General features: G+C 38.3%; 2 protein-coding genes across 4 annotated transcripts in view; both read right to left on the minus strand.

The window, feature by feature from the left end:
• The window catches only part of LOC113637848 (dynein heavy chain domain-containing protein 1), a 33,847-nt gene extending 26,016 nt beyond the window's left edge, over positions 1-7,831 (minus strand). For 2 of the 3 annotated variants that reach the window (XR_007144369.1, XM_047820642.1), the window contains exons 1-11: positions 7,225-7,816; positions 6,527-6,961; positions 6,259-6,426; positions 5,588-5,791; positions 5,266-5,376; positions 5,010-5,166; positions 3,196-3,441; positions 2,180-2,323; positions 1,935-2,055; positions 1,554-1,780; positions 297-540 (exon numbers count right to left, since the gene is read on the minus strand). Coding sequence is in view for 2 of the 3 variants with exons in the window: in XM_047820642.1 (XP_047676598.1) it covers positions 297-540; positions 1,554-1,780; positions 1,935-2,055; positions 2,180-2,323; positions 3,196-3,441; positions 5,010-5,166; positions 5,266-5,376; positions 5,588-5,791; positions 6,259-6,426; positions 6,527-6,867 (1,963 nt within the window). In the remaining variant the exon portion in view is untranslated. Of the gene's footprint in view, positions 1-296; positions 541-1,553; positions 1,781-1,934; positions 2,056-2,179; positions 2,324-3,195; positions 3,442-5,009; positions 5,167-5,265; positions 5,377-5,587; positions 5,792-6,258; positions 6,427-6,526; positions 6,962-7,224 lie in introns of all 3 variants that reach the window. The other variant, XM_047820643.1, reaches the window with a different exon arrangement.
• Positions 7,832-19,811: 11,980 nt separating this feature from the next.
• Positions 19,812-27,051, minus strand: part of si:ch211-149e23.4 — an 8,455-nt gene continuing 1,215 nt past the window's right edge. The window contains exons 2-13 of the mRNA XM_027138752.2: positions 26,329-26,658; positions 25,207-25,515; positions 24,640-24,921; positions 24,352-24,502; positions 23,955-24,124; positions 22,891-23,187; positions 22,203-22,490; positions 21,392-21,554; positions 20,990-21,150; positions 20,802-20,877; positions 20,267-20,300; positions 19,812-20,171 (exon numbers count right to left, since the gene is read on the minus strand). Of these exons, the coding sequence (XP_026994553.1) occupies positions 20,037-20,171; positions 20,267-20,300; positions 20,802-20,877; positions 20,990-21,150; positions 21,392-21,554; positions 22,203-22,490; positions 22,891-23,187; positions 23,955-24,124; positions 24,352-24,502; positions 24,640-24,921; positions 25,207-25,515; positions 26,329-26,658 (2,396 nt within the window). The 3' untranslated portion in view covers positions 19,812-20,036. The remainder of the gene's footprint in view (positions 20,172-20,266; positions 20,301-20,801; positions 20,878-20,989; positions 21,151-21,391; positions 21,555-22,202; positions 22,491-22,890; positions 23,188-23,954; positions 24,125-24,351; positions 24,503-24,639; positions 24,922-25,206; positions 25,516-26,328; positions 26,659-27,051) is intronic.

The raw sequence follows: 27,051 nt of genomic DNA on the forward strand, positions 1-27,051 counted from the left end.
ACCTGATACTAACCAGAAAAAAAATTATAGATACAGTCAGGTGACAAATTGAAAGAAAAACATCAGTGTCTTAGCAAAGCAACACGCCAAAGGAACAGCTTTGATTCCAACACAGCACCCCAAAATGTCTCATACATGCTGAAATGAGATTGAGTGATTTTGATACTGCTCAGTATTTATTTCCATACCACAGATTAGTTCATTCTTTAATGTACATATGTACTCATTTTTTCTCCATCAATTTTTTATAATTTGTCACATTGCTGTATATGGTATGCGTAATTTAACTAACACACCTAGCCTCTCTTGGATATGTGAACAGTTAATAGTGATGAGCTTATTGGATGTGGTAAAAGCAGCAGGAACACGGTGTACTTTATTGATCCAGTACTGTATCATCTGGATGTGTTCCTTATATTTAGAAGCAGGCCATCCTCTCATGTTTTCCAGTGCAGCTGGGCTCCTCTGACTGGCAAACAAATAAGCATCTACCAAACAGGTATGCCTTTCACACAGTTGTTGGATCTCTTGAAGGGCTTCCTAGATCAGAACAGGATCAGATTTATTTAGATCAGAAACATACAGGAAGTAAATTGTGTGTAGAAATGCAGAGGTCAAAGAAACACCAGTTGTTTATCAGGGCTACGTTATGTACTATTTTGAAAAGAAACTAGACAAAAAAACGGTATTTACATAATAACAGCACAAGACAGGGAAAGGTTGAGACTTAAGATTAAAACTAAATCTTACTCTAGAATGAAAATTTATCAATATCATGGACTGAGGCTGGATACATAACTATGTATGGCGTTTACTTTCTTTTACTATCAGCAGTTTCCACTATCTATTATGTGGATATCACCTATATCTCCCCCTTATCAGCACAAAATCTGCTAATGCTTAATCTTAGGTGTATTGTTTTATTGGAGATGAACTTTTGTGTTTTGTTCAAATCAAAATGACCCATTATGTAAATGTAAAATGGAATAATACTACAAGTAATCTGGCTGACTTACTCTTTTGAATATCACCAATCATTTATATGATTACTTTTACAAAGTATAACAATATCTTGATGATATACTAGTCATTTTAATAGTTTATAATAATGGATATTTATACAAATTCCTTCTATTTCCTGTCCATGAGGATTAACCACTACTGTGTGTGAGAAGGGCCTTTGTGGCTTAATTTTTTTTCAACATTATTTATCAGAGATCAGATTAACAACTAGAACAGTCAAATTAATAGCCAAGCTAGGCAAACTAGATTTAATTTACCTATAGAGATATTACTCCAGAACAGTTGTCACATCTGTCATCTATATCACTACATATATACAAGTAACTAAATACACCAGAAGAAACAGGTGGGACAAACTATATAAAGTGAAAACAACTCCTGGAAAAGTGTATAAGGCTGAGCCAGAAATAGTGCCAGAAAACAGGGACCTAACAGGTTGCATCCCACAGCTTAAAGATAACTATTGACATTTTCATATAGCAAGATAGCCCCATACAGTTTTATTTAAACAAGCAAGTTGCTTTCTTTACCTGTATAATACTTCCTTGCTGTTTTTCAACTTCCTGTGCACCAGCATGGTGGTGCAGGTGCCATTCAAGCTTTTTTGTAGACAGATGAAAGACCTGTCTTTGCAGTTTCTGACCCTGAAGACTACACAAGGTCAGTTTGGGAAGCACAATCTTCGATGTAACACAAGACTCCTCCTTATTGGGAAAACTGCCAGTACTTGTGAGTGCAGATCCATTCTGTTTACATGCTGAAAGTAACCCATCTTTTAGTAAATAATTTCGGACAAAAAAACCTGATGATGTTGAGATCTACTTTCAGTGGAATTCCAGAATCATTGTTTTATTTACAAGAAGTTGAATGGTTATTTTTATATAAAAGCAAAAATTAAGAATTTGTGTCACCTCCCCTGATAGGAACACTTGGGTTAATTGTAATGCCAGGGCTTGTTGTAGGTTGTGGAAAAGAGAAGCCAGCAGTCAAAGAATCTTCAGAATCCAATGAATTATTGCTGGCATCAACAACCTAATTGTAAAGTTATTAACCAACCTTTATTAGTGGTTTAAAGAGCAAGGATTTGCATGAAAGCTGAACAGGAACTGTCACTGACCTTAAAATACACAAAGACATTTATTTATTTATTTTTTACCTGTAAAGTAGAGCCAACTACAGACTGCAATGCTCTCAGCAGCAGATCCTGAAACAGTTCCATAGATGGAAATAGGATAAGCTGACCATCTCCTCCAAATGTCAGCTCTGTCTTGAAAAGACTGCACTGATGTTTCTCTTCCCTCTGCAAAGTTTAAAAAAGAGAGAAAAATAGGTGACACATCTGACACCTATATTGTTTACTAAAATTATACAACCAGCTAATGCTGGAATAAAACATACATGTTATGTTTCTTTATTTATGTATATATTTATTTACATTAGTCAAAAATATATCCAAAAACAACATCATCATTTTTCTTTAGTTATTTTGCAGATATTCTGTTAATGTTCAGCTTTCTTAAGTGGTGCCAGCAACCAGTCAGTGCAGGCCTGAAGGCAGAATCAGTTACAGTATGATTACTTAAATGCAGCCACCAGAGAAAATAAAGAAAAGACCAAACATTTAGTTAAATACATAGTATAATGATAGATGACCATCTATCATTATACTATGTATTTAACTAAATGTTTGTCACTGTTGTTAGAAAGCCACATCAGTTTGTTTGCTATTTAGGATATTTAAAAAAGTCAAAAGCCATTTAGATTTGTTACATGATTATCAAGAAGCATCTGACTACTGTGGGAAAAAATTACTGCTACTGCTACTGCTTGGTTAAGTATAGCAATATGAGCATATTTCCAGAAGTAAATTTAATCTAAATTAATTAATATAAAATACTCCTGATGTTCCCATTAATTCTTTTCAAACTGGGAATGCACTGTGTAAATAAAGACTGCATCACCAGTGAGTATGATTAAGGCCTGCTGCAAAATAAACATATCAATAATAAGCCATAATAAGAATTCAGTGACATGAGATCCATTCCACTCTGTTTCATGAATGACATCATTGACCAAGGCCTATGATGTAACAATCATTCACCTCCAACTAATATGTAATGAATGTAACATTAAACATGAGTGTAAGATATCATGAGCAGAACAAAGTTTTACCTTCAAAATCTTATTAAGATAGATCATGAGCCCACTGTGAGTGACAGAAACAAGGTTTTGTACAATCATGCAGTACATAAGAGCTTTGAAGTTTCCCAGCCTGTGTAGGACTTGATCAGTCTGGTTCAGCTTTTTGTGAAGGCTTCTGTTCAAGGAATGCTGTAGATGCAAAGGCTTGTTGCTTTGACTCAACTCTTCCAATTGTTGCTGTATTTCCTGGTATGTTTTATAGCAGGTCTCCTGTATCTAAAGAGAGCCAGTCAGTGTCTATGGTGAAACGTATGGTTTGTAAAAGAAAATGCTACATTTCAGCTAAAGCTAGCATAATCCTGTCTGTCACTCCAGAACTATTTATTAAAATAAACTTAAATTTCTTAAAATTAACTTAACTATCAAGAAGATTGAAATAAAGCTTTAGAAATTGTGGAAATATTAAAAGTGGATGTTGTACATCTAGGAACTTACTAGAAATATTTCAAATTAATTTACTCATTCTTCCATCTTTAGTAATGACTGGCTAGGGTTGGCTGAAGAATAAATTCGCTTCAGTTCTTCACAGAGCATCATGCATACACTTCATGTTTATCATTTATTGCTCAAAAGTATAATTGTGAGGTTTTTTAAAATTATTATTATTTCTTCCTACTACAAATAACACGGACATTGAGTACAAATGAACATGATGTCTCGACAAAATCAGCAAAAGACAAGAAGAAAACCAAATCAGGAATACTAAAATGCTGCTGCAATATCTGACAAGTATTATTTACTCAATGATCTCAATGATCTTTTATAACAATCATAACGATTCATCACATGTCTGGAATATGAAGTAGGTGGCAAGTTGGAAGCCTTTTCTCGAGAGATCACCATCATAAGTTACTACCTCAGGAATATTTTTTTTGCATGGAATAATATTGACAAATCAAGATTTGGAAAAATTTTACTCAAGAACACTGAGTTCTGTACTACCAGCACAAGGTGATTTGACAAAATATTAGTTTAGGGGAATGCACACTTACTGTATTCAAGCAGGTTACTGAAAGTTTCTTTTACTTTTTCCCCTAAAATGGTTCTATTTGTTTTTATTTACATTTTGTCAGTTATCAGTAAAGGTGGAAAAACATATATCATTTATTCAGTTTAAATTTTTTTGCAATTATAACAGAGGAGTTTAGAGTGTTAGATCAAATATATCTAATTGCAATTTGTATAAAGATTGGAATGATTTGATTGGCCAGACTTTTATTATGAATAAAGATTTTTTCCCTTTACAAAGAAAAAGTATAGTAGTAGCACTCATGAACATTATTTTAAAGATATTGTGTGGTATGGCTACTTTTATCAAGCAATTCTATTTTGCTATAGTCAAATCATAGAGCTCATGAGAGCAATGTTCTTGTGATCATTACTTGTGATCATCTTCCTAAATTATTATGGTGAATTTTACATGTTTATAGTACTTTTAAGCAACATGTCTGATTGTGCTTGAAAGGGGGTAATGACAGTCCCTGCTAAAGCTAACTCCAGTTACAGTAGCATGAGAACTATGCTTTGTATGCATGTGCAGAAATGGAAGATGGGCTTAACATATTCAAATCCAACAATTTAATAGTTAAATTGTTCACCTTGTACAGCACTTTATTCACCTAATACTTTATTCATGTGCAACTCCAAATTCTGGATTCCTTTACCTTACCATATTGAGGAAGAGAGTTTTTGTAAATGGCTACAGTCTCAGTAAACATACCACTAATTAAAAGAATGGGTTCTGTTTATTAGTAGATATCTATTATAATGAAATATGAAATTACCGTAGTCAGAATCACAGAACAGTATTGTAAGAATTTCTCTAGGAAGCTTTGAGATTGTTGATTGCTTTTCATCATTGTGGTCTGAAATTCTGTAAGTGTGTATGTTTGTGACTCATCTTGTGGTAGCCAGTGCACCTCTTTGAGCTTTTCTGTGAGTCTAAAACAATAAAAATATGGAAAAATATGTCAAACAATTTGCCATGCAAGGCTCCACAGAATGCAATGAGGAGAGATGAAATGTCCAAAGATTTAACACCTGGTCAAATGAAATAAACCTTCTCTGAATTGGGGGACAGCTATAAGTAACTGAGATTGAAGGTGTTTACACTTGCGTTGAAATGAGATGCGACACACATTTCTGTGCCATCTGAAAACAACAACAACAAATATTCAAATAAGTAGTTTAGGTTAACAAAACCAAAATTTCAACACAACCACTGATAATGAAAGCTGTTATCATCTAAAAAAAACCTTGTTGAGATTAATGAGATTAATAACATAAATCTCACATTTGTATGAATGTTGCTGAAGAACAAAAAGCAGAAAAAGTTTTAAAGATGAATTCACTAATCATTCACCTTGTGAAAGTTTTATATAGTAGATAGTCTCTGAAAAATGGTATATCTCTCAGAGCTTTCCATAGTACTGCTTCACGATACCACTCTGCTAGATTCAAGACCCCAACACTACAGCCATCCTTCACATGAATCACCGAAGTGGGTGAAAAGATGTAATGATCTGGACCTGCTTTGTTGTACGGGACCACATGCAGATCATAGGGTCTGGAAAAAAGCTAAATTTTACACAATGATTTTGATCCAAACTGACTTACAGGCAGAATTAAAGCACACAGCTAAGCTGCTGAGACTTGATGAAATACAGTCTTCAAACTTACTGAAATTTACCCCCTTCTGGCTTAGAGCCCTGATCATCCACTTCCCTAACAGAACAAGCTAATAAACTATTGAAATGTAGTTTATATTTTGATTGAAGTAATCTGCAATTAATCAATCCCTATTTGTATATGCATATTGATTCCTTAATACATTTCCGTTAAGACTCTGTGAAATTTGTTAATGGTATAGTTCTGACAAAGTATTTTGCTACCTTTCTGTGGAATTTGCACAAATTGTATCAGACATTTATCAGCTGATTAAACTCACTAAAATCATCAGATAGACTGAAACTCTTCTGTGTTCTGAAAAAGGATACAACACCAGAAATAAAAACAAATAAGAAAAAGGATTACCTATATGGACCATCATCAGAAATCTTCAGATGGTGAAACTGGATGCCTCCCAGGTGTTTCTTTTGTGTAAAGATCTCAAACACCTCAATGCCAGTACAAGGCCTGCACTTGGTCTTAGTTTCTTTTCTTTCTGTGGAGCCTTGTTTCGAGTCATCCTCATCCAAAGAGCTTAAAAACAATTGATTAGTCAATGCTGACCACACAACACATAAAATCATGAAATCCAAATTGTTTTATAATGAGATAATGCTCATTTTCCATGACTTACTCTGTCTTTAATGTCTGTGGGTGTTTCATCACTTTAAGAGGAATATCAGCAGTGAGAGCTGATGATATCAGACCGGGTCCCTCTGTCCATACAGAATCTGCAATTGTCACCTCTGAAGCCACTGTTGCTACCAACTGAGGAAGCTCAACAACAGATATGTCAGGCAGCCTTTTTAACGCATGATCATTTGGAGTTTCAGCCATAAATGTTAGAGAGCGGGATGTCAGAAGAGGTAAAGCAGGAAGAGATCCTGAATTATGGGCTGATCTGTCATGGCACGGCCCCCTGGGAGCTTTCAGCTTGATTCTGTCTCTGTAAATATCTCTTTTAGGTGCAGACATGCCTGCAGCATGCAAGTAACAGGCAAAAATGTTTACTTTGGTGGAAAATTTGGTTTATTACATACTTTCATGTTCATTTTCTTAAGAAAGAACCCTGGTAAAGAAGTGGAAAGGAAACATGTAAACAGCGTACATCCAAAACTGGCTTTAGAAATATACAAGTTTTTGTTTGCATTAGGGAAAAGATTAATAAGTTATCCGAACGTTGCTGGATAAAAAAGTACAGAAACAGTGTGGTGCGTTATATTAATCTAAATGGCTTTAAAAAATAGAGTAAATATTTCTTACTAAAACTTCAAAACAAGGTTAATATTAATACACATCGTGATTAGTTTTGTTAGATGTTGTTACAGTTACCTGCAAGCTTGCAGCCAGTGCTGATTGTGTTGTGTTGTGTTGATGTGTCGCTATGCAGCGTCTGTTTCCCTTAGAAACTGAATCCTCCCTTTTACTTCGTTTACTGTTTTTATTTACAAAAAAAAAAAAAAAGAAGCAACGCGGGAACAATATCTTGATTTGTGTGTTTTTTAATATAAATTTTAAAAAGGGAAACCGAACGCTGGAAACAATCAAATAATGATTAAAAGATTTAGAAGTTTACTATGTGGTTGCGCTTTTGGAAACGTTCAGCAGATGGCGCTCTAACAATTCAAAATGAACTGCAAAAGAATTTTAGAATTATACAAGAGGAATAACATAATAGTAACATACAGAACGTCTCTATAATAACCAATCAGTCTATTACCTAACTTTACAACTTTATTAGAAGTTTACTGTTCCATCAACTAGCAGGGCAATGCTTATACAATGTTTGTTTAGAACTGTTTTATAGTAGGTTAGTTACTAGTCACACATCCATTATAACACACACACACACACACACACACACACACACACACGCGCGCGCGCGCGCACTGCGACAAACAGCCATTCTCTCTCTCTCTCACACACACACACACTCTCTCTCTCTCTCTGTCACACACACACAATCTCTCTCTCTCTCTCTCTCTCTCTCTCTCTCTCTCTCACACACACACAAACACACACACACATACGCACTGCGACAAACAGCCATTCTCTCTCTCTCTCTTTCTCTCTCTCTTTCACACACACTCTCTCTCTCACACACACACACACACACACACACACACACACACACACACACACACACACAGTGCAACAAACAGCTCATGTGTATCACATGAGCATTAATAAAAATGACCTGTTCTTCATGTTACAGCCGGAACTTTCTCTGCACTCATACGAAATTAATCTTTTTCTAATCTTCTTATCAGATTCCAGAATTGTGTGTTATGATCACATTTAAATCAGAAATGTTGTTTCACATTATATTCATGCACAGCTGTTGTTAGATGCTTTACATATTTCTTTTATTGATCATTTACTGTAGTTGTAGATGAAAGGGATCTTTCATGCTGTTGGCTGCAAATGAGACTTACCGTAAAACTTCAAATAATAGCCGAGTCCCAAATAGACGCCTGTCTCTTTTAAACGCCTGGTATGACGACAGGTTTTGGTAAATAAAGGCTGGTCTCAAATAGAGGCCTGGTCTGTTTTTTAGTATCGGGTTGTATTAGATCATATAAAACCCGTCAGATCGGCAACATAACAAAGAGGTTAACGAACTTTCTTTTAGTCTTCAGTTTTTCTTAATTCTCTCAATACCACCATGGAGACAAAAATAAAAAAGTATGATTTGACATTTAAGCTGACAGTTGTCAAATTTGCCGAAAAAAATTCGGGAGAAGCAGCGGCAAGACATTTCTCGGTTGATCCAAAGAGAGTGCGAAAATGGCGTAAAAATAAAGCTGAACTGCAACGTCTGTCTGAGGAAGACGACAAAAGGGCCAGACTGTAGGTGGAGGGAGGAAGAAGGCCAGTGAAAAGCTGGAGGTGAGCGTGTGTGAGCGGATCGACAGCATGCGGGCAAAGCATCTCAGAGTCTCACGTAAAATGATCAGGGCCAAGGCAAAAGAAGTGTATGCAACAATGAGTGACGGTAGGGATGAGGAGAGTTTTACTGCAAGTGCTGGCTGGCTGGACAAATTCCTGAAGCGCAATGACTTTTCAGTCAGAAGACGCACAACTGTGGCCCAGAAAGACGCCAAGCACTTCACTGAGAAACTGGTGAATTTTGTCACATATACAACGCGGCCTATTAAGGCAAAGAAAATACAGCCGAAAAACATTATAGTCATGGACGAAACAGCGGTGTGATTTCATATGGTGGGCTCTACAATGGTGGATGCAAGAGGTGCATGCAGTGTTCCACTGAAAACCACAGGCCATGAGAAGAGCCACTTAACTGTGCTGTTGGCTGCGAAAGCAGACGGGACCAAATTGAAACCTTACATTGTCTTCAAAGGGGGGAAAATCAATGCAAAATATCAGTGGGGTGGTGGTGGCCACGTCCAAAAATGGATGGATGAACGAGGAGTTGACTGCAGACTGGCTTCAGAGAGTGGTAGGAAAGCTCAACTTCGCCCCTCGTCTCCTAGCCTGGGATTCATATCGCTGTCATATCAGCACAGCAACCAAAGCTGAGCTCAAAAGGGGCTACAACATAACCAAGGCTGTGATACCCGGTGGCTGTACAAAGTACATACAGGCCCCTGACATCATATGGAAACAACCATTCAAAAACAGCCTGCACGAGTCCTATGACAACTGGATGCAGGGGATGTGGACAAAGAGTACACAGCTAGAGGAAATATGAGTGCCCCAGCTCGCCGCTTGTTGGTTTCCTGGGTACTTCAAGCATGGGAAAAGCTGGATACAGAGCGGCTGAAAAATTCCTTTAAGGAATGCTTGCACGCACACGTGCGCATGTGTTTGTGTGTGCGAGGGAGAAAGAAGAGATAATATATTTCATTAACTTCGGGATGTTATCCTTAGGTATGTGGCCTGACAGTAGCTTCTGATGGAGGCGAGGATCACCTTATCCATTGTTTCAAAGAGGGAGAGCCGTGCGCATCTGGGCGGGAGCTGTTAGTGCAAGCAAGGCAGGCAGAGTTAGCAGAGGCCGGAGAGGGAGAAGTGGAGGAGAGCGACGAGGAGGAGGAATTCGCCAATGAACTTGTAATTGAGGATCGCGGGGATGATGATAGTGATGAATAGAGTAATTTTCTATCACATGATTGCAGTTGTTTTACAGGGTAGCCTTCATCCTTTCTTGTTGATGTGTTTCGGGCAACAAGTTCATATGCTCGATGGATTTTAGCAGTAACTTGTATTGTTCTGCCCATTGCTGTCATGCTGTTTCGTTTTTTGTGCTGCCAATAATCTAAGACATTTCTTACATTAAATGATTTGTTAAACACATTCGAATTAATTATAAATAAAACCTAATATAATGTGTATAACTTCTACTGTCATGCTTGAACATCACAACACTAAATTAAAGGCCTGTCTCTTTCAAATACAAGCCGGTGCAGTTCGGCGATTTGGGTAAATAGAAGCCCGGGCTATTATTTGAAGTTTTACGGTACTAACGACATGATCGTCTAGATCCAGAGATGTTCTTCCGAAAGTATTCAATAAGGTGTCTTTTGACATAACCAAATCCTGACTGCTCTGTGATTACTGTAGGCAGTTTAATTGTAAATTATCCTGTATATGTTTCCATTGAGCTTTTTCATAGACATTAATCCTGGCATCACTCCAATTTTTACACAGTCAACTCAGGAAGTATTGGAATGGCAAGAGAGTTGTTTAGTTTTTGTTATACACTGAAAACATTCGGTCTGAGATTAAAAGATGAATATGAGATGTTGGATCATAATTTTATTTCCTAATAATTAGATGTGTATCTAGAAATCTAGCCATGGGGGTCACAGTCCAGTGACTTCTGTGCCGGTCCAAAGCCCGGATAAATAGAGAGGGTTGCGTCAGGAAAGGCATCCGGTGTAAAACATTGCCAAATCTAACCATGCGAATCGTCAGTACGAATTTCATACCGGATCGGTCGAGGCCCGGGTTAACAACGACCGCCATCAGCGCCGTTGACCTACAGGGCGCCGGTGGAAATTGGGCTACTGTTGGTCGAAGAAGTAGAGGAGGGAGGACAGAGCACAGACAGAGAGAGAAAAGGAAAGGTAAAAGTGTAGGACCGAGAATAGGAACTCTGAATGTTGATACTATGACAGAGAAAGGTAGAGAGCTGGCTGATATGATGGAGAGAAGGAAGGTGGATATATTGTGTGTACAGGAGACCAAGTGGAAGGGTAGCAAGGCTCGTAGTATAGGAGCAGGATTCAAGCTGTTTTATTATGGTGTGGATAGTAAGAGAAATGGGGTAGGTGTAGTCCTGAAGGAGTAGTTTGTGAGGAATGTTCTGGAGGTGAAGAGAGTGTCAGACAGGGTGATGAGCCTGAAGTTAGAGATTGAAGGGGTGATGTTGAATGTTGTTAGTGGTTATGTCCCACAGGTAGGTTGTGAGTTAGAGGAGAAAGAGAGATTCTGGTGTGAATTAGATGAGGTGATGGAGAGTATTCCCAAAGGTGAGAGAGTGGTGATAGGAGCGGATTTTAATGGACATGTTGGTGAGGGGAACACAGGAGATGAGGAGGTGATGGGCATGTTTGGAGTTAAGGAAAGGAATCTTGAAGGACAGATGGTAGTGGACTTTGCTAAGAGGATGGACATGGCTGTGGTTAACACTTATTTTCAGAAGAGGGACTAACATAGACTGACTTACAAGAGTGGAGGAAGGAGAACACAGGTAGACTACATCCTATGTAGAGAGGCAATCTGAAAGAGATTAGTGACTGTAAAGTGGTAGTGGGAGAGAGTGTAGCCAGACAGCATAGGATGGTGGTGTGTAGGATGACTCTGATGGTCTGTAAGAGGAAGGGGTCAAAGATAAAGAAGAAAACTAAGTGGTGGAAGCTGAAAAAGGAGGAATGTTGTGAGGAATTTAGACAGAAGTTGAGGCAGGCTCTGGGTGGTCAGGTAGTGCTGCCAGATGACTGGGAAACTACAGCAGAAGTGATCAGGGAGAAAGGTGCTTGGTGTGTCATCTGGAAGGAGGAAAGGAGATAAGGAGACTTGGTGGTGGAAGTTCAGGATAGTATCCAGAGGAAGAGATTAGCCAAGAAGAAGTGGGATATGGACGGGACTGAAGCGAATAGCCAGGAATACAAGGAGTTACAGTGCAGAATGAAGAGGGAGGTGTCTAAGGCCAAGCAGAAGGCATACGAGTTGTACACTAGGTTAGACACTAGAGAAGGAGAGAGGGACTTGTACAGGTTAGCTAGGCAGAGGGATCGAGATGGGAAGGATGTGCAACAAGTTAGAATTATTAAGGGTAGAGATGGAAGGGTGCTCAAAAGTGAGGAGAGTGTACAGAGGAGATGGAAGGAATACTTGGAAAAACCTGGAGAGTTGGAGATTTGTGCTGGAGAGAAGAGGAATGAAAGTGTGTGTGAATGAAAGTGAGGGAAGTGGAACAGTAAGGTTACAGGTTGAAGAGGTGAAGAAGGTACAGGAGTTTAAGTACTTGGGGTCAACAGTCCAGAGTAATGGAGAGAGTGGGAAAGAAGTAAAGAAGCGAGGTGTCAGGAGTTCTGTGTGATAGGAAAATATCAGCAAGAATCAAGGGGAAGGTGTAGAGGACAGTGGTGAGACCAGCCATGCTGTATGGTTTAGAGACAGTGTCACTGAAGAAGAGACAGGAGTCAGAGCTAGAGGTAGCCGAACTGAAGATGAGGTTCTCTTTGGGAGTGACAAGATTGGACAGGATTAGGAACGAGTACATCAGAGGGACAGCTCATGTTGGACGTTTGTGGTACAAAGTTAGGGAGGTCAGATTAAGATGGTTTGGACATGTTCAGAGGAGGGAGAGTGAGTATATTGGTAGGAGAATGTTAGACATGGAGCTGCCAGGCAGGAGGCAAAGAGGAAGGCCAAAGGGGAGATATATGGATGTAATTAATGAGGATTTGAAGCTAGTGGGTGCAAGTGTTGAGGATGCAGAAGATAGGGTTGGTGGAGAACCCATTTTGACACACAGACACACAGGTGTTTTTCGTTGCCAAGGTGAATCAGGTGTTACTCTGATCCACCTGGACAAAAAGAACAAGGATGTAAAAACATTGTTCAGAGCCTTTTGTAGTCAATACAAACATCCCCAAACAAATGATAGAAAATCTAACCCTGGTGAGTTTGTCCACCTCCCTCGGCAACTGGATCCTTGAATTTTTGACTGGAATACCCAAGTCCTTCAGAATTGACCTCTAGACTGGACTATTGTAATGCATTACTAGGTGGCTGTCCTGCATCTTTAATAAATAGGTTACAGTTAGTCCAAAATGCAGCTGCCAGAGTTCTCACTAGGACAAGAAAGTATGACCATATAACCCCAATTTTATCATCTCTACACTGGCTACCTGTTAAGTTTAGAATTGACTACAAACTGCTGCTACTTACGTACAAGGCTCTTAATGGTTTAGCTCCCATGTATCTAACTAGTCTTCTAACACGTTACAATCCTTCACGCTCTCTGAGATCACAAAACTCAGGACTTTTGGTAGTTCCCAGAATATCTAAGTCTACTAAAGGTGGTAGAGCGTTTTCGTATTTAGCTCCCAAACTTTGGAATAGTCTTCCTAATAGTGTTCGGGGCTCAGACACACTTTCCCAGTTTAAATGTAGATTAAAAACTCATCTCTTTAGTCAGGCGTATACGTAATACACCCCATAATATCATGCACCAGTACATAAGACCGGCACATTTTTATGAACAGCAGATATGTTAATCCCTTTCCACTGCTTCTCTCTTTGTACCCATCCCGAGGCATCCAGACATTGTACCAGCTCCCAACGTCCTCTATGGGACGAAGCCCTTGGACGTCCACTGAGCCGAGGTCGACTCTAAGAATCCTGAGTCATCTCCAGTTAGACTCTGTGATACTAAGGAGATTGGAAGTCCTTGAACCTTACACCAATACAACATTTAACTGACTGTATATTACAATCACACCCCCAGTGTCACCCATATGAGGATGGGTTCCCCCTTGAGTCCGGTTCCTCTCAAGGTTTCTTCCTTTACCAATTTAAGGGAGTTTTTCCTTGCCACTGCTGCCTGAGTCACCTCAGACTTACTCATAGGGGAATAAATACATACACATTGTGAACTATGTACATCTAATAATAACCTAGAATTTTTATTCTGTAAATTCTTATTTCTTTTATTATTCGTTATTTCCTTTATCATTAATTATGTCTTCCTTCTGCTCTATGTTTATGCTCTGTAAAGCTGCTTTGAGACAATGTCTATTGTAAAAAGCGCTATACAAATAAACTTGAATTGAATTGAATTGAGAATTGGTAACAGCACCTCCAGCACCATCACACTGTATTCCAGTGCTCTCCATGCTGACTCATAGACTCTGTCAACAACGATGAGTCAACATATAGGGAGGAATTGGGGCAGCTCACAGAATGGTGTAGAAGCAGCAATCTATTTCTCAGTGTTAATAGGACAAAAGATATGATTGTTGCGTCAGCAGAATCAGGAGACCCCATGTGGACCACTCACCACTGCACATCAGATGTGCAGAGAGTCAAAACCTCCAAGTTTCTTGGTGTGCAGAGAACAGACTAAGAACTTCTTCTGGATCTCAACACTGCTTGCTTGAAAATAAATGCTCAACAGTGACATTTCCTATGGGGTTAAAGTGAGATAACCTCCCCACTCCCATCCTCACTACCTTTTACAGAGGACAATAGAGAGTAAGTATCCTGACCAGCTGTCTCACCATTTGGTACAGAAACTGCATAGTTTTTGACTATTGATCTCACCTCAGGCAGCGACTTGCATCTGCAAGACACCAGTATTGCAGACGACCTTCCAATGCTTACCTATGCTATTCAAAGCCACAAACCAGTACAACTCATTAACATTGCACAGCTGCATGAGGCACTATCTATTTTCCTATTTATTTATAAACTATCAATGACATTTCGCAACACATTTGTTCCAATTTACTTCCATTTATGGCATTTGGCCTTATCCAAAGCAACTTACAATTAAGGGTTAAGCAATTAATCGTTAAGGGCTTTGTTTAGGGGCCCCTTCATTGCCAGCTTGGTTGGTTTTATATTCAACAAGAACATGACATAACAATGATGAACAAACACAGATACACAAGGGCAGACATTTAGAAGGCAACACATTAGGAATAACAGGCAACAGGTGTGGGAAAAGACACGTGACTTCCATAACCAGAAGCACCCGCGCCGGTGGCCTGGAGGAAAATTGTCCCAGAAATTGCTGACAATAGTTACATGAGCCCCACCTTTTAAAATAATGATAACTTTTGATAGACAATTGATAGATTTTATGTCACAAATAGGCTAAATCGACTTCCGGCTTAGCTAAGCATAGAGTCGCATCGAGCTCCGCTCCTACAGAGTTTGTTTCTCCATTATTTTTAGGCACGATTTGCTCACTTTTGGTAGCTTATAAGTTTTTCTAAACCTGTTCTGAATAAGAATTATTTTGATTTTCGGCGACTACAATGCCACCCAAGGTCAATAAAAGCACAAGTGGCTCTCAGCCTCACCTGCGGCCTGTTGCCAGCGCTGCATCCCCGCGTTGTGGTGAGACCTCGCTGGCTGATGCTAATGTTACTGCTCTCAAGACCGAACTTCTCTGCACCCTTCGTGAAGAAATTTCAGCAATATTTAAAGCTGAACTTCACGCAGCGTTAGGTGACAACCTCTCCTCGATTAAATCTGAGCTGCTAGCACTGAAAACCAATCTTTCCTCCAATATTTCCACTATGCAGCAAAGCTTTACCGGACTCAAAGACACCGTGTCCGAGATGGAGCAGTCCCTGGACCCTGGCTCCCAAACCCAAGCCGGGCGAACGTCCACGCGCGATAGTAGCAAGGCTCCACTATTATACAGACTGTGCGAATATCCTCAAGAAAGCCAGGGAGCTACAGCAGATTAAACTACACAACATGACAATCTCCGTCTTCCCTGACTACACCGCTAAAACAGCACGAGCCCGCGCAGCTTTTAATGAGGTTCGAAGCCAGCTACGGGACATTGAAGGAGTCCGGTTCAGCATCCTCCATCCAGCCAAGTTACGCATAACATATGAGGGAGTGCAGCGCGATTTCACTTCACCAGCTGAAGCTAAGGCGTTTATTAGCAAAATTACAAATTAGACTGATTATATGAGGGTTACATATTGTTTATTTGCAAATTTAGTTGGCCTAAAAGGACTCTGTTGGTGAGTGTAATTATAACTTTGTTTTGTTTAACTCAGTTTTTACCGCGCTACCAGTGAGTGTCGGGGGTTATTTCATGTTGTATACGTGCCTTACAATTTTATTTTTATTTTGAAATGTCTCTGTAGGAGCATGGTGATAAATCTAGTATACTCTTGGCCGACCAGTTAAAGTGCCAGGCTGCTTCCCGTTTGATACCTCAAATTAAAGACAGGGCTGGCAAAATGGTTTCTGAGCCAAAGGAAATAAATAATGTATTTAAAACTTATTATTCATCTCTGTACAAGTCTGAATCTGTAGCTGATACATCAGATTTGGCTTCTTTTCTCAAAGATTTAGCAGTGCCTACCGTTGACCCCACCATGGCTGAACAATTAGATGCACCCCTAACTTTAGAAGAGGTTATGCATGCTATTAAAGCTATGCATAATAGTAAGGCACCAGGCCCAGACGGGTTCCCTGTTGAATTTTTCAAGAAATTTATAGACCGTTTAGCTCCACTTCTTCTTTTAGTATACAATGAATCTTTAGAACGTGGCTCTTTGCCTCCCACTCTTTCTCAGGCAGTCATTAAGCTTCTCTTAAAGAAGGATAAGGATCCTACATCTTGTGCCTCATATAGACCTATATCCCTCCTCAATGTGGATGTAAAAATCTTGGCCAAGGTATTGGCGAGACGCCTTGAAAAAATCCTTCCTTCTATTATTTCAGAGGAACAGAATGGCTTCATTAAAGGACGGCAGTTATTTTTTAACGTTTGCACACTTTTGAATGTCATTCTGTCTAATCACTCTTTAACTAGTCCAGAAGTAGTTATCTCGCTTGATGCTGAGAAAGCTTTTGATCGGGTGGAGTGGGTCTATCTTTTTGCTGTCCTAAATAAGTTTGGCTGCCCCCTCTCTCCCTTACTTTTTGCTTTGGCCATTGAACCCTTGTCGTTAGCTTTGCAATCACTCACTTCATTTCACGGAGTATCCCGCTATAACATTGGTCTGAAATTGTCACTGTATGCAGATGATCTCCTTCTATATGTTTCTGATCCTTTGACAAGTGTTCCACCAATTTTATCTTTGTTGAAGAGATTTGGCTCTTTTTCAGGTTAGAAAGTGAACTTACTTAAAAGTGAATGCTATCCTATAAATTCTCTCGCTCTTACACTGAAACAGTCTGACATTCCTTTCAAGTTCAGTCCTTCAGGTTTCAAATATTTAGGAGTTAACGTGACCCGGACTCTGCCTTCCTTATATTCGGCAAATTTCTCCCCATTGCTTAGTCAGGTTAAGTCGGATTTCCAAAGGTGGGGTTCCCTCCCTTTGTCTCTAATTGGTCGTATTGACGCCATTAAAATGAACATTTTACCTCGGCTACTTTTTTCTGTTTCAGTGTATCCCTGTATTTTTGCTCAAAATTTTTTTTAAAACACTGGACCAACTTATTGCCTGTTTTTTTGTGGGGAGGTAAAAATCCCAGGGTGAGGAAATCACTTTTGCAGAGATTTACATTTAGTGGCGGTCTGGCTTTACCTAATTTTTTGTTGTATTATTGGTTGGCTCACATTCACAAATTGACTTACCGGCTTCAATCACAAGAACTGCTATGGTGTAGGCTTGAGGGCCTGTATCTCCTCTTCTTTAAATGCATTACTGACATCTTCCCTACCAATTAACCCATCTTTATTCACAAAGAATCCTGTGGTCCAGTCCAGTATTAAAATCTGGTCACAATTCAGGAATAATTAGGGAATAAGTTTGTTTCAGCCTCAGCCACAATGCCTATAACAAAAAATCACTTATTTCCCACTGGCCTGACTGATGCTGTCTATATACAATGGGAAAACTGTGGCATTAAAAGTTTTAGGGACCTGTATAAAGATCACCTTTTCTCAAGTTTTTCCACTCTATCCTCTTCCCTTCCCATCCTTCACTTCCTAATACTCAACTTTGGGAAGAGCTGCTGTCTCTTAAGCCCAACAAGAAATCTATTATATCAATAATATTTAAACAGTTAATGGATTTAGACACCTGTTCAACAGCTAAAATTCCGAGGTCTTGGGAACGGGAGCTAGGAATAACTTTTTCAGATCAGCGATGGGTCACAGGCATTAGCATGTATTCGCTCCAGCACATCCTGTGCAAGGTTGCAACTAATTCAGTTTAAGGGTTCATTATTCAGGGTCTCTATCTGAAATGTATCTACCGATAATCGACCAATGTGAGCGGTGTCACGGTACCCCATGTAACCTTGCTCACATGTTTTTCTCTTGCCCTAGACTTCACAACTTCTGGAGCCAGTATTCCATGATTCTCTCTAAAGTTCTTAGAATTCAGGTTCATATAGATCCCTTCTTAGCTGTATTTGGACTCCCGGTTAACTCTGTGTTAACTGACCCTGATCAGGCTGATATATTGACATTTACATCACTTGTGGCGAGGCGGTGCATTTCACTTCTCTGGAAAGCCTCTAAAGCACCTTCAGTTTCTGTGTGGCTCCAGAATGTGATGTCATTGCCTAAACTGGAAAAGATAAAGTTTTCATCTAGGGGTAACTCTGAAAAATTTCACCAAAAATGGGGCTCTTTCTTAGACTATTTTAAATCGCAACAGACGCTACCATGTGATTGATCCCCCCCCCCTTTATTTTTTTATTAATTGTTGTTTATTTATTTTAATTATTTTTTTATGCCGTGTGTTTTCTGTCTGCTGTATATGCCTTTTTTGTTGTTTGTTTGTTTTTTCCTACTTTACTTACTGTTTTATTGTGTTTTAAAATAACAAAAATTTAAGGGGAATACCTGTAAATTGTTTGTACATGACTGTTTGTGTTACTTCCTCACTAAAAAGATTGAAATAAAAAAAAAACAAATGGGCAAAATCTAAACATCTCCAGTTACTGGAACAGAAAGCAAATGTCATCTGACATTTGTATAAGAGGGATAAAACGATATATTTTCTGAAATATTTTTTGTGAGCTGCTTTTAAAATATGAATTTTTACAGAGTGTTTTAAGTTTGGCATCATTTGTGTAAAACAGCTGGCATATAGAGAGTAATATGTTGTAACTGATGTGAATTAGGCCCCAAATTGGGCCCCAAACAAATTAGCAAAATACCAAACATCTTGTTAGCCTTTCTATTTTCCACAAACATTTTTAGATTGACTGTGCGAATGTTGGCATTTTATTTTTTTTGTGTGACAAAACAGCCCCTCCTATGACACAGCATTTTAAAAGGAGAGTTAGATGTGTTAGATTCTGCCCTTTTGTTTAACCAGTGTTTATAGAAATGTTTAGGAGATTATTTAAATATACTGCACAAGAATAAATTATGAGAAAACAAATATGCATATTAAATTCAGCTTAATAAGTTGTGGGAGCTGCTTGATTTTAGTAGGACAGTTTTATTTTGTTTGCGGGTTGTTATAGGCCTCCCTGTGCCTTGGGGGTTTCCTCTGCCAGTCCTAAGACATGCAATGTAGGCTGACTGGATTCTCCAAATTGTCTGTAGTGTCTGTGTGAGTGTGTGATTGTGTCCGATTTGTACGATGTCTAGTGCCCTTAGTATCCTGGGATAGGGTCCAGTTTCTCCACAACCCAGTAGAAAAAGTGGTGTAGAGAATGGATGGATGTTGAGTGACTGTAAGTATGTATGCAGTCATTACTAATAAATGCACTGCAATACTAAAGAACACACTATAATCTTTTAATGAGTTAATTCATGTCACACACCAAACAAAACATGATCATAAGATGACGGTACAATACAAACAAAGTTCTAAGTGAAATAATAGTAATGATGAATCCTTTTTAAAGCTTAGTTTTAAATTTTAATACATTTACTATTACTCCAAAGTAGCATGCTGCTATTTAAAATCTATCCACATTTCAGACCTCGGAGTACTCAAAACTTCCCCTTACACTGTGCTTTTCACATCAATCACTATGGAGTAGTGCACAAGCTCTGCATAATCCTGCCCTCCGGCCTTCTTGAATTGTGGTGAACGTGGGTCCTGCATAAGTGCAGCCAGAGATTCATGCTTCTTCCAAGCCTTGATGCACAACACATTTGTAATGATCAATTGAAACTCTAATTGAAATTGAACAATAATAAATAAAAATATCAGTAACATGTTATTATACATACCTGTGTTGAAGAGTGAGATTCTTCATTTCTTTTGCTAAACGGGCAGAAAGAAGTCACTGTGAGTGCAGGTACAGTAACATGAACACAGATGTGTTACCAAATACCTGATACCGGACTGTGACAGTTATAATATTCACTAGAACAAACTGCTGTCCAGGAATTGTTTGGTGTTTTTGGAATACAGCTCGTCCCAATAAAATAATTTATTAACAGGTTAGTAAGTGTGTTGAAATCATCAAACATCAAATAATCAAACATCATATGGTGCTTCTAGCCTTGTACCATACCTGATTTTGATATCACTCACAGAATGAATCTGTTTTTGCTTAACAAATGATGTAGTCGTGGTTAATGTGGCAATATGTACCATATGTCTATACAACCACCATGTATCCTGTTTATGAAAAGCATGTCACGCAGGTCTAGGTGTACTACCTTGTTTCCTGTTTTGTCTACAGTCTTAGCTACGTCTGAACAATCGATAAAAAACTGCTGTTTTTCACCTGTGCTGGTGGAAAAATGAGCAGCAACTCACCAGAATATGCAGAGTGTGACAATCAGTATGAGGGAGATTGCAACAGCAGATGACAAACAGATCAGGATAAGAATCACTATGCATCAAAGATATAAAGCACATTCAAAATAGGCAAAAATAAATCATTACATTAATGTATCCCTATTACATGTCTATTGTTGCCATCAAAAGAAAAAGCTGAAACTCACTGCTCTGGATTTCCTGACTGGTTATTTCCACCAGAAAAATGACTGTGGCGTTGTGATTGTACCATGATGTTCTGCATGTGTACAAACCAGCATCACTCTCTGACACTTGCTGAGCAAAAACCAGGGCCATACCATCAGTGTGTGCAGAAAGTCCATTAGATCTAATGTCAGCCAACAGAAACATCAAACATAAAAGGACAACCAATGATGTGAAACGGCTTTAATACAGATAATAGATAGAAATACTTGTAGTGGTGCATTTGTTTTACTCATTAAGTAAGAAACATTTTGGAGTAAATATGGAACTGGCGATGCACTGGCGAAGATCTATCATAGATCTATCATGGGAATAAATTTACGTTAGAATATGCTCTTGAAATGCTGCATTGTAATGAGTCATACCTGAAGCATTTGATATCACATGCTGATGCATTTCCATTAACTTTAAAAATTATCCTCTGATTGGAAACATGTTCTTTTAATGCCACTTTGTGCATAGCAGTATGTTGCCCATGTCTCTCATGCACTAGAATAGTTTTGTTCAAAATCACAATAGATGAGATAACTGCAGAGGAAAAAGTAGATCAGAAAAGTGTATTTTTCACTGCATGTTATTAAAATGAGTACACATCAGTGGCAGGATGCAGACATATAGTGTAAATGGCACCAAATAATTATTTTAAAACACATGACCAGTTAATGTTCAACATAATCAATTTTGGTGTTTTTTTATTAATATGGGCTATGACCGAAGGTATGTGGACTCCACAACAATATATTTGATTCTTCCCCAATAAAAGCTGGAAAACAAAATTGTCAAGAATGACTTTATATGCTGCCGTATTATGATTTTTCACTGGCACTAAAGGGGCATATGACAGTGGCCTTGAGCACAAAGTGAGGTCCATAGAGAAATGTTTTACTAAGGCTGAACTGACCTTCACCTCACTGAACACTATTGGGATGAATTGGTACTCAGGTTGACCTCACTATTACTCTTGTTGATGAAAGAGTAAAAATCCTCATTAAAATGTTTCACAATCTAGAGTAAAGCCTTCTCAGGAGAGTGGATACTGATATAGCAGGAAATGGCTGTCCATAGTTTGGAAAGTGATGTTCAATACTTGTGTCCACATACGTTTGACCATATAGTGTATGTCACACTGAATATGACATAATATTAAAATATGCTCTTTCAAAATGATATACTTACAAAAATTTGGGACATGTATGGCTTTCCTTTTAACTTCCCCGTTAATATTTTGGGTAACACATGTTAAGGATTTTCCCTCATGCTTGCACAGCTCAAATTTATAAATGCATGTGACTAGCATTTTACTGCCCTCTCTTGTGGTATTTATAGTTAAAGGTGTGGCTGTATTTGTATCAGAAATGATCCAGGAGATGTTGGTAATGGCTTCATTACTTTCATATTCACATACAGCAGCCCAATGTGTAGAGTATTTCTGTAAATCAACTCTCATATAACTTCTGGGTGGTTCTAATAGAAAAGAGATCACAGTTTTGAATTAATGCAGTGATAGCTCAACCCTTGAGGTGTTAGTATTAGATATTAGTGGCTGTGGTATTGTAAGTTCAGATGCAAAAATTTTAACTGTAAAACCTAAGCAAGCCTGCTAACTATCTGCTCCTGAGTAGATCGGAGCAAATCTGTTTATTGTGGCCAACATGTTCATGTTGGGAAAATATACTGTGGCCCTATTGGTAAAAAAAATTTAATTAAATTAATTAATGAATCAAAGCAATTAACATTATTTTTTTCAGACAACTGTCTTTAGGAACCTACTGTAAATATTATTTAACAACATTGATTTCTCTAATAGTTTAGTATAATATCATCACTTCTTATTCATAGGTCGGTACAATAGCATAAAACATACCTATTAAAGGGATGTGAATGCTCTTTTGTACCGGATTCAACCCATCATGGTGCACCACACAAATTAAGGCGCATCCTGCATAAGAATAAAGTGGGAGCCGTGCCATGTTCCATACCACACTGTCCTCCTGCTGACTTCCAGACACAACATTTCGAGGCTCAGAGGCACTTCTGCAGTCTCCTGTTTCCCAAGTTATACTAGCACCAGGAGACACATTCTCTGCCATGCACTTCACTTCTATATACTGAATCCCATGCACCAAAGTTGTGTTGGTGAGAAGGGTCACATGTATGGGAGCTGTGAAGAATTAAATCCAATGTATTAAGAGTAATTCAGTAATGTTTCACACGCTAGCACTAACTGTGACTTGTAAACATTTAATTGCTGCTTGAAAAAAACACAGACAAGAAAAACAATTTGCTTAACCACACTATCTATAGTTAGCTTTTGAGGCAAGCAAGCAGGAAGCATGAAGATACTTTTAAGTAAATGTGATACATTAGATAAAGTACTGTTAGTTTTATTGTTTTCCTTTCAGGTCTTGTGGAAGATACCATGATACATTTATAGTGGGAGCGGCAGCAGAAGCTGAATATGTCTTTTGTTTCTAATGCTCATACTTACATTTGGGGTAAAAGTAAAATGTTAAAAACACAAGTAAGCGATTATAGGTAAATCAGACATTTTAAGAGAAGAAAAAGAAACTATTCAGAGTGTGCGCTGCTTAGAATACTTGTAAATATTATAATTTACAAAAGGTCTAAAATTGCACCTCTCTGACTAGTTTTGTTTCAAATTGATGCTGGTGATGGTTTATGATAGTTTACTTTAAATTGTATTTTCAAATAAAAAAAAAAAATAATTTCAATAAGACACACTGAATAAGAGCATCTGCCAAATGATTACCACTATACAGTATATATTAACTGAATTCTGCTTCATACCATCTGCACGTGGGAGTGGCACAGTCATATGTCACCATCTTGCCTTCTTTGTCATGCTTATTGTCATTTTTTGTACAATTTAATATGAAATTTTGAGAAATTATAAATACTGCCTTATACCTGGGTCTTTGACTCTGGGCTTCACTTCTATTTCAAACTGTAAAGAGGCTGTATGTCTGTAGTAGGAGGCTTGGCACTGGTATTGGCCTGCATGAATTGCCCCAACTGGACCTTTAATCATGAGATCACTGACAACCACATTCACATCCTCTGACAGAGGTTTACCATCCCTGAGGAGTAGAGTAACAAACATTTTATCTCATTTTTCATCTCATAACCTTTTGTTACTTAAATTAGCAAAACCTTGTGATACTCAAATATAAAATTTCAGTAGTCTGAACATCGATCAGCCATCTATCAAATCAATGAACATTACTGAGCAATGTTTCTGCCAGACTCTAAATATCTGTATGACTAAAACAATAAATCGACATTAATAGATATTAATAATTCTTACTTTGTGCAGTTAATTATATATTTTGGAACATTTCCCAACACATCCATGCTGATTCTGATGTCACTGTCCTCCTCTTCTAATATCAACAAATTAGAAGTGTTTAAATGGTTCACCTTAATACTGTTGTTTGTCAGCTGAAGAGAGGTGAGATCTAAAAATGAGATGCAGTAATGGCAAAAAAGAATGAATATACATGCACGTCTGTTTTACTCAATTATATGTGTGTCACACTGCTTTTTACAGTATGTGGATGTTTTAGTTAATGTTGATAATTATATTGATACTTACAGTATGTTGGCATCATAACAGTTCTCTCAATGGCAGAAAGATGTGGGTAACCAAAAATGCAGGTGATATTTGTACCCTCATATCCATCTAATGGGAAACATTTAGAACTAGAAACTGATTCAAATGTTGTGAAATTAGCAGAGCATGATGAGTCTGCAGATTCAGGTTGGATCCAGGTGATTGATGGATTAGGCCTCCCTCCTTTTGCTCTGCAGAGGACCTCAAGGAAGACTTTTCCTTCTTTTTCAAGCAGGGCCACATCCATGGTTACATTTGCAGAAACTTAATATGAAAAAGTTAAAAGGGTAAATTGAAACATTTAAAATCAAAAAAGTGGAGGAAGATCTGAGAACAGTATAAAATGATGAGTCTGTGAGTGAAAGAATTCAAGTGTTTATGCATGTGATTTATGTAGAGTTAAGCAGCAGTTTTAGAGGAAGTGGAACAGTTGAGGTAAGTATTTATACTGTACAGGAAACACATGCTATGCAGAAAGAGATAATCTGAAGTATAGCCAAGTTAAGGCAAGAGACAAGTAAGAGAAGTGAAATTCTAATTACAACTTACCAAATGTCTGTAACTGTATAACAGTTGTGCTAGGTTCAGTGAAAGCTGGGTGCTGAATCACACAGGCAACACTACTCTCATTATTCAAGTGGATGGGGAAACGTAACATGCTGATAATACTGACTGTGCCATTTGGCAGTTGGGAGCTTTTGTTGTTGATGGAGAAAATGTCCTTATCTGGTGGTGCCCCACGAATATCCCAGTAGAGACTTGCAGTGGGCTTGGCATAAGAAGCTGAACAGAAGACCGTTTGATAATGTGTTCCATTCAGAACTTCTTCCTCTGCATGGGTTTCCACATGGGGCCGAGCTTAAGATGAAAAACATTGCATATCAGGCACATCAGATTGTGGTAGCTCAGGTTCTATACTAGTAGCTTAAATGTTGTGAGACTGCAAAAGAGATAGTGTTTAAACTGTGAACAAATACCCTTAACCACAATGCATGAATCTGCTATGATCATATGTACTTATGTAATTAATTAATGAAAAAACAGTTTAGTCTTAGTGGGCACCTGATCATCACTCCCATGTGGGCTTTTTGAAGATCCCATTCCAGAAGCAGCCCCCTATGGCTTTGGAGACTTACCCATTCAGCCACAAGAGCATTAATGAGTTAGGTAAGAAGGCCTGGGGCTCAGTCAGCATTTCAATTCATCGCAAAGGTGTTCAGTGGGATTGAGGCCACTCAAGCCCTTTTACAACATATTTGGCACAACAATAGTTTTGGGCTTCATTTTGAACAATAAGCCAAACATGTGGCATAAAATCATGCTAATGCAGGTCAAGACCTTCAGTTAATGTTCCCTCGCATCATTCTAAACTCTATGTGGTTCTAGAGAGCTCAGCAGTTTCTGAAATACTCAGTCAAATAATCAGCCAATCTGGTACCAAATTCCATCACATTTTTTTTCACAACAATGTTAATTGAAGCTCTTGAACTGGAATCAGCTAGATTTTATTAATTAACAATGATCCCAAGTTTTCAGATCATTTGTACTCTTGGGGCCAGATGGCTATAGAATCTTCTGGATTTGCAGTCATGATCAATTGCACCACTTGAAAGCCTACAACATACATTGCTTTGTTTTATTCAACACACAGCTTGGTACACATATACATACCCATAATTCTAAGGACTGTAGTTTCCATCACTTCATCTTCAAATGAGCTGAAAACACACATGTAATTTCCCTCTAGCTCAAAGCTTTTTATGTTCACTTTCACAGTAAGATTGGTGTTTGATGCTGGAGTGGAGAAGCTGTCTTTGTTTGTGAATGGTTTGCCACTTTTGTATCCTGTTATCATCTTTATTCTATGATTTTTTGAATCCTCACGCTTCCAGGAGGAATCACTGATATTCTGTGTGCCAGAGTACAAACACCGCAGGTATACATCCTCTCCTAAGACTCCTATTACAGCATGGTCCATAATGATGTCTTTTAAGACCACATCTATTTGAAAGATGAGAAAATCACACATCTATGAAAATGGTCACATAAGTGCATAGCACATTCACAAGGCCTGCATGATGTTTGAGCACTATGACACTTGCTTTGTTCATTTTCAAAATGAACACACATACATCTCAAGACATACCCACACACTTTTTTTTCTTACAGAGGTGTTAAGAGCAGCTTGAAAAGCATTTGAGCATTAAGTGATTAAGTGAATTCATTCAAAAACACTTTGTATTTTTAAAATCACAAAATATTCTTTGTTACTACTTTTCTGTTTCAGCAATTCTTAAGGAAACCATCATTATATCTGTCATGTAGATCTCTCTAATTGAATCAGTGAACAAGATGTTCACAGCGTTCAGTCATGTGACATTGAGGTATAAATTC

This window comes from Tachysurus fulvidraco, chromosome 11, assembly GCF_022655615.1.
Source record: "Tachysurus fulvidraco isolate hzauxx_2018 chromosome 11, HZAU_PFXX_2.0, whole genome shotgun sequence".
NCBI lineage: Eukaryota > Metazoa > Chordata > Actinopteri > Siluriformes > Bagridae > Tachysurus > Tachysurus fulvidraco.